This window comes from Triticum dicoccoides, chromosome 6B, assembly GCF_002162155.2.
Source record: "Triticum dicoccoides isolate Atlit2015 ecotype Zavitan chromosome 6B, WEW_v2.0, whole genome shotgun sequence".
Taxonomy (NCBI): Eukaryota; Viridiplantae; Streptophyta; class Magnoliopsida; order Poales; family Poaceae; genus Triticum; species Triticum dicoccoides.
The window spans coordinates 437763486-437771346 of record NC_041391.1 but is presented as its reverse complement, the minus strand read 5'-3'; the positions used below and the strand labels follow the sequence as shown (position 1 = coordinate 437771346).

Here is a 7861-nt window from a genome sequence, read left to right as displayed (position 1 = left end):
ACGGTCCAGAAACCGAACAAAAAAATGAGGCGGGGTGCAATCGGCTTCAGGCGCCACATATCGTTATCGCTGTAAGTGGCCTAGCATGGGATATCAGGGCGGGGTACCTATGGGTCAAAATACCCACCAAACGCGCATCCCTAGCACCCTCGTGCGCTTTTGGGCCGGCACATGAATGAGGCGGGGTGCCCCTTTTTTTATTCTTTTTCTTTGTTGTTAATTGGTTGTTTAAAAATTATTTGGAATTTTTCGTCAAAAAAATTGTTTAGGATTTAAAAATAATCTGAATTTATAAAAATTGTTCCCGAAGTTCGAAAAAATATTTTAGAAATATTCGCAGATTTGAAAAAGTGTTTATGGCTTTTCATAAAATGTTCTTTAATTTTTAAATTATTCCGTATTTCAAAAATATTCATGAATTAGAAAAACAAATGTTGACTTTCAAAAAATACTCCAAAAATTTAAAATAATCAATAATTTTATTTTTGTCCAAAATTCAAAATATTCCATTTAATAGGTTAAAAAGTAAAAAACTTAAAATACAAAACCAAAATACCCCGAAAATAATACAGAATAAATCCGGTTAAAAAGAAGGGGAAAACCCCGATTCAGGAAACAGGGCCGAGCAGCTACGCGGAGCGGGGAGCCCACCCGTTTCTGTGGGCTCCGATCAACTCTCTCACTGCGCGGCGCTGGGATAGGGGCATACGGCTCACCATTTCCCGGCCCGAGTATGTCTCAAAAAAAAAAAAAAACCTTCCCGACCCGAGTGCTCTAAAAAAAACTGCCGGAGCCGAGCGAGTACGAGGACCCCAATCCAAATCGCCTCTTTCCCTTCCTCCTTCCTTGTTCCCCGTCCCATCTTCTCGTTCCCCCCTCGTACGCGGAAACCCCGCCTCGCCTCCACCCACCGCCGGGGTCCAGCCTTCCGCTTCCGCCGCCGTGGTGCTCGAGGTAAGAGACCGTGACACCTTCTCCGCCGCCCTCTTTCCCTCTCGCGTATTCGCATGCTCCGAGACCCTCGCCTTCGGCGTTCGCGTGCTCCCCTGTGCTCGTGTCCGTTTGGTTTGCCCGTCGTGTGCGTAGCGGCACCTTCCACTTTTTGTTCTGCTCGGTTAGGGTTCGTTAGGATGCTCTGCCTTGCGCTGTCGTTCACCCCCTAGGCACCTGATCATATAAATTGCCGCGGGGAATCTGAACCCCTCACTGTTTCAGCATCAACAAACATACTGTTTCGTACCGCCAATTACGACCCCCTTTCCGGCCCGCTGCGTTTCCGCATGTGATTTGTGATGACGGGGTTCCCGGAGAAAGTTCATTCTGTTGTATGGGAAGGGACGAGAGTATCCTTGTAGCTGTGTGTCCGTATATCTTTTTAATCTTTCCGCGTCATCATTCCTGACGCATAATTTTATCCACTTAACATGTGGTTTCTCATAAGTTGGTTTGAGCATGAGCAAGGTAGTGCATGTTTAGTTGTGAATTCTGTACCATTACTCATTTGAAAGTTTCCCACGGTGATCTGATATCTTTTAAAGAAAATGACGCGAGAACCCGCGGTTTTGAAATAAGGAGATCTTTCTATATCGACATATCAGTTGGAAAAATCATAGGCAAATTCCTATCGGCCATATCAGTTGGAAAAAGAAGAGGCAAATTCCTACTGGCCAGAATCTGGAGAAGAACAAAAACAGAATGGTTCCGCTTACTCACAACTCAGAGGGGATGCCGCTTACTACTCAAATCCATGTAATTGCAAGAGTTGCGTTCTTATATGCAAGAAGAAGACTTTGAAAGAACAAAGAAGTTTGGATCCGCAAAAGTATGCTTAGGCAGTTCCTTCGCTGAGCACAACTTAAATGATTGGCATTTGGCATTATATACTCATCATAGGATTAATTGACATCTGAGATTGTGGGGATCACACTACTAAATGTTTCCTCCAGGTGGTTATTAAACCACAAGGGAGCATCTTACACATTTGCTTTTGTTTACCATCTGGAGAAGAGAAATTGTCCTGTTCAAGATTGTCTGATGAAATTGAAGCCGTCAATGGATTCACAGCTTGATGTATTTCCACTTTACTTCTTACTAGCAAATATGCCCGTGCGTTGCAACGGGAGATAATTAATATCTTAGCGACCTAGTGCAATAAGCATGGCTCAAGACCCCTCACCCCCCATGACAACACATCCAAACGCTGTCAGTTTTAAGATGATGAGCTCGGTCATCGCGCAACACACCTGTAATTAAACAGCGCTAGCGCAAGGGAATGCTTAAAGCTTTAGAAATTAATCTCGTCGAGCTAGACGTCAGTGCTGCCTCCACATGATCTTTATGACTACTAATAAATCCAGTCTCTCTTTAGTAGAAAACAACTGCGTTGATATTGTGGCTAGCGTTTATACTAGATTTTCAATCGATTAATTGGTAATAAAGCTACTCTTTTTTCTTCAACATTATGATTTCTTCATTGTCAAATCTAGCACGTGGATTTCCATTAGAACACGCGAATTAGGCTTACTTGGTGCAAATCTAGCACGTGGATTTCTAGTTTATATTTAGTAGAAAACAACTGCGTTGATATTGTGGCTAGCGTTTATGCTAGATTTTCAATCGATTAATTGGTAATAAAGCTACACTTTTTTCTTCAACATTATGATTTCTTCATTGTCAAATCTAGCATGTGGATTTCCGTTAGTACACATGAATTAGGCTTACTTGGTACAAATTTAGCACATGGATTTCCGTTGATTTATTTATAGGGTTCTAAATGGCCGGAGGGCCATGGAGTGGATGAGTCCTGATTTATTATTATTAGGCCCGGCTTGGCTTAATTACCTCTGCTGTCTTTTTTCCCAGTCTTCGTTGGCATAGCGTTCGCTGATTGGAGGAGCATTCTTATAGGCACCAATGCATGCGTGAGCAGGAGCATTCTCTCTGTGCATTGCATGGATAACCGATGCATTCTTTATTATTGGGTCTCTCTTTTATAGGCACATACACACGCTGTTTCTTGGTCTTGTTTCATTCTGTATCGGGCCTCTCTCTTTCATAGGCACTGATGAATACGCCCGTTTCCTTCTTGGGTCTGTTTCACACTGTATTGGGTCTCTCTCTCTTTATATACTAAGCACGTGTTGTTTCATCATTGACTCTTCTCTTCTTATAGGGAGCGTGCAGCCACCCGGCTAAGTTAAATTCCTTTGTTCCCCAGACCGGACTCACCTATTTTTGTTGATTCTCAAGGCGCCTCCTTAATTCTGTAGGGAAGTCCCCAACATATTTAAGTTAGGAAAATTTTGTGTAAGGAAGCGAGGCGGGACTACTAATTATCAAACGAAACAGTCTGTTAGAGCACAACCGACAACTGGCCCAGTTGGCTGTACAGTTGTTGACGGGGAGGTTAGGTTGTGAGTTCGATCCTGGCTCGAAACACCTTTGTATCTATATACGAATTGGCCCGAAGCAGTGCTATGCTAAATATTAGTCTTTTTTATTTTTATTTTGGCGAATCGTTTTTCTTGGTATTGCGGGTTGATTCTCATATAGATCAGGGACTATTTTGTAAGAAAGTGCGTGACAGACCAAGCATATGACCGCCCTTTATTAATATGTTTCCACTTGTACGATTGAACTATGGTGAATACAAGAACATGGATTGGTTTATTGCTCCTACCTCATTTATTGTTCCGTACTTGCTTCTGCTTCTGATGGATAAACCCATCTTGTGTATTCAAGAAAAATCTCATGCTGTCTATAAATCTACAGGCTTGTCTTCTGGTGAATTCGGCGATTCAAGCAAAAGGAAACCATGAGCTATTTCCAAGCTACAACATGCAAGCCTCATACTGGGCTCATTGCGGACAGACCCATAATGGGTCTTGGGAAGACCTGCAGATTACTACCTGTCCCCCAGTATTCCCTACGGCCACGTCCTCTCGGATTTCGCAAGCTTGATAAGCATATCTACCCACGTCTTGTTCTTGTTGCTGCTAGCCACCCAAGGCTTACTCCTGTATGCGCCTCAAGTGGAAAAGGGAACCCCGAGATTGACAATGATGTAAGCATATTCCGTGTCTCTATGCTTGTTTATGCATGATGGGAGTATGTGTCTGAACCCATAAAATAGTCATGAATTCTATTGTTCTTTTGTCAAAGCGAACTAACATATCTGTCATTATTTGTTTCAACCTTGCTCCACCTTCTCCAAAAACATGCTTATGGCATGCTCCTGAAACTATGATATTTAACTCGTGTAATCTGGGTTGGTCGAAAGGCTATTTTTCCTTGTGTCTGATATCTCTCTGTTGACAAAAAAACTGATGATTGCTTATTTGATCAGAATAGAGCCTATGTGGGACCATCCAAGTTATTGTAACAGGCACAGTTTTGTATTCATATTCAAACAATATTCTGGGTTTCTAGTTAGGTGCATGTTCTGGCTTGGTCATAGAAGTAAAGGTTAGCTGTATGGGGCACAAGTAGAGTTCTATATTCTCAATTTATGCACTGTATGATTTGTGCTGGAAAGGTGCATGTACATACATTTGATTTGGTTTCTATTAGGAGTGTAGCAGGACAGTCAGCCTAACTTGTTTGTTGCCTTGCTACAGCCCTTTATGGATCATTTGAAGAAGGCCATGGCTGATGCAAAAAAGCCACGACCCTTACAAGATGTGCTGAAAGAGAAATTCGCCAAGCTGAGAGAACAAGCATCTGGTGGAGGTGGAGGGAATGGAAACAGGCGTGGAGGTAATGGTGGTTCCGGTGGCCCAGAAGATGAATCATTCAAGGAATCATTGGATGAAGTAGTCCAAGTTATCTTAGCAACTGTTGCTTTTATACTTGTGGTAACTATCACTACTTTCTTGTTGTGTTTATCCTTTCTTTCAGAATGTTATTTCGTTCCATCTACGGCTCCTGATTTGTAAACTGTAGTGTAGCTCCACTTTCTAGTTATGTTATAATGATTAATGGCTATTCAGTAAATAATTAGGTTATATTTTAGGAAATTCCTTGTTATATAGTTAGTTTTTAGAACAATAACCGTGCCATCTACTCCCTCCGTTCGGAATTACTTGTCACAAAAATGGATGTATCTACAACTAAAATACATCTAAGATACATTCATTTTTTGGATGAGTAATTCCAAACGGAGGGAGTAGCATTTTACTTGTGATTAGAACCAGCATCGATCATTTGTACCAAAATAGTTTTCTCTGAGTATGTTTTAGTCATCAAACGCTTTATGTTGACAGATAGTTTACTGCTGGTCGCTGTTTGGTTCGTGTTGTATTGAAAGATTTTAGTTCATTGCCAGTTGCCTGCTTGGTTCAGGTTGAAATATTTTAGTTCATTGCATGACGCTTGCTTGGTTCGGGTTGTAATGAAAAAATTTAGTTAATTGCTGGTCGCTGTTTGGTTCGGGTTGTATTGAAAGATTTTAGTTCATTGCTGGTTGCTTACTTGGTTCAGGTTGTATTGAAAGATTGTGTGTTAGTTATGTATAAAGCGTACCATGTGCTTATGAAGTAATTTTCTTGCCTATGAATAGGTTGCATCCTCCACATGCAATATGGGAATAACAAGTGACTTTTATACCTGTACAAAGTCTCATAGTTGTGTATTTGTGCTTAGTTTGATCTTTAACATTAAGCACTCGTGACTTTAATCTAAATCACTTGTATTTTTGTGTAATGGTGTGCAGTACATCCATATTATCAGAGGGGAGGAGCTGTACCGTCTTGCGAGGGACTACACTAGATATCTGGTTACTGGCAAGCGAACTGCCCGGCTGAAGCGCTCCATGCAACAATGGCGCAGTTTCTCGGAGAAATTCATGCAAAACGAGGGCTCTCAAGAAGAGCGGTACGAAAGGCCAGCTGCTACGGAACCCATGTGGTGGCAGCAGCCTCAAAAGTTTGTTCATCTTATGGAGGAGCTTTGCAGAGGGAACTGGCGTCCACATGCCCAGAAGTCTTAGTTCTGGCGTTCCACCGTCCTTTTTTGACACTTGAAAGAATATGTTGGGTGTTGTGTGGGTGAGATGGGTACTGGCTGCGTTGCTTGGCTGGCGCAAATGTTCTACATGGATGGAGTTTCCTGATGGGGCAGAGATGGTGTTGTTCTTTGTTCGTTAGCCTGTATTTCTGTCTCTGGTTTGTCAAGTATTTGAATGTGGGTATAAGTTGTTGGAAATTTTGTAGTTGAAGAGACCGATTATTCCTTATTTATGATGGTTAGCCTGCTAATCAGATGTAGGTCATGGGTGGTCACCTGTTTTGCAATGGATCGGAACTGTAAAAGCCATATGAGAACCAATGTCGCTAAATTGAAGATTGATATAAGCACTTGGTCCTTGAATGTCGTTGGCATCCTTTGCATCGGTTTACAATCCTCTAATACAAGAAAAGAACATGGAAGATTAGTGCCACTGTGCAATGAATATCATGAACCAAAGAAAATGCATTCCATCTGCTCTTCTATCTGTTTCTCGCGCTCTTGCTGCTGTGAAGTATTGCCTGAAAAGAATAGGGATGCGATGCTGTCAACAAATGTGTGTGGGTGTCCATTTCGAAAAAAAATAAGTGTGTTGGTGTCGTCGATCTTGCTCGCTGGGTGGCGTGGAATGTGATAGTCCAGTCATGGTCATTGCCATGCACGCAAGGCTGCGTCGGCTTCGCTCTTCGTCGGAGCAGATCAAAGCTCTCAGGGTGTGCTTTATCTAGTTTTGCAAACTCCAGGGAATGAAATAGCCAGTTTTAAAGCTCAGGGGGGCAATGTGATCGTTTACTTCTTTCTGTGTCATGTGGCGGCACTTCTCTTTAGCTTAATATAAATACATGCATCTCATAAACAAAATAAAATAGCTCCACTGTTTTCTGTGATGTAGTTAGACAAACTGTCGGTGCGTTCAGCGCCAAAAGTAAAGTAAAATTCTATGGTCATTCTTGTGCAATACTCTGTCTCGAGTCTCACATAGTATTACAGTGTAACTGGAAAGCGTCATTTCACATTCACAAGATAAATAGTCATTTTTTCCCCAAATGAAGGAACTATTCGTCACTATGAATTTCACTCAGCAGCGAAAAATGCCAAAACAAGCTAGTGGATCAGCTGTCATCAGCGGAAGAGCCCTCCCCAGCCTTCTTCTCCTTCTGCTTCTCCCTCCGCTTCTTATTTCTCAATGCAGTTTTGCTCATCTCCCCTCTGTTTCATTTCCAAGGTTGGTGAGTTTATGCATAGAGCCAAAAGCGGCATAAGATAAAAACAAGAAAATGCAGGCCGTGATGAAGAAACTGACCCGGTAGGAGCAAGGCCACCGAAAAGCTGCGATTCAACCAAATAATGTAGAAAGTCAGTATATGATATAAGAGCAATGAGAGCTTTCTCACTCACTTGAACTAAAAACAGAGTGCTGCAGGTAGTATAACATACGGAGTACAAAATAATAATTAACTAAGGAAGTCTTTGGTTCCAGATTGGTAACGCAAACGCAAATGTAACATAAACAGTATGGGCAAAGATCATATTTCGTTTGGCTTCCTATGCTGTAACATTAATGAATACCAGAGTTTGGTATGTATCAGCCGAGGACGATGTAACCACCGGCTGGAAGCACGGTGTCCAGGTCCAAGCCGAGAAGGAAGGTACACAGGGGACACCAATGTAGCTTCCCTACCGCGCATGGGGAGCGAGTTAGGAGGACACATCGTTCGTATCTTGGGGGAGATGTCGAATTGTAGCGAGGCCTACAGCTTGCAGCAGCGACGGCGGCGCCTGCAATGACGGGTTGTCGACGGCTGGTGGCGGTGGCACCGCGACAGCGACGCTTTAACCAGAGTAAATCGCAGAGGAG

General features: G+C 42.5%; 2 protein-coding genes across 2 annotated transcripts in view; one reads left to right on the top strand and one right to left on the bottom strand.

The window, feature by feature from the left end:
- The first annotated feature begins 803 nt into the window (after nucleotides 1-803).
- LOC119323429 lies at nucleotides 804-6350 on the top strand. Its single transcript, XM_037597091.1, has 4 exons — nucleotides 804-954; nucleotides 3772-4063; nucleotides 4617-4853; nucleotides 5711-6350. The coding sequence occupies exons 2-4, from the start codon at nucleotides 3815-3817 to the stop codon at nucleotides 5984-5986; spliced, it is 762 nt and encodes a 253-aa protein (XP_037452988.1). The 5' UTR covers nucleotides 804-954; nucleotides 3772-3814; the 3' UTR covers nucleotides 5987-6350.
- Nucleotides 6351-6855: 505 nt separating this feature from the next.
- The window catches only part of LOC119322677 (eukaryotic translation initiation factor 2A-like), a 6400-nt gene continuing 5394 nt past the window's right edge, over nucleotides 6856-7861 (bottom strand). The window contains exons 12-13 of the mRNA XM_037596163.1: nucleotides 7307-7332; nucleotides 6856-7212 (exon numbers count right to left, since the gene is read on the bottom strand). Of these exons, the coding sequence (XP_037452060.1) occupies nucleotides 7116-7212; nucleotides 7307-7332 (123 nt within the window). The 3' untranslated portion in view covers nucleotides 6856-7115. The remainder of the gene's footprint in view (nucleotides 7213-7306; nucleotides 7333-7861) is intronic.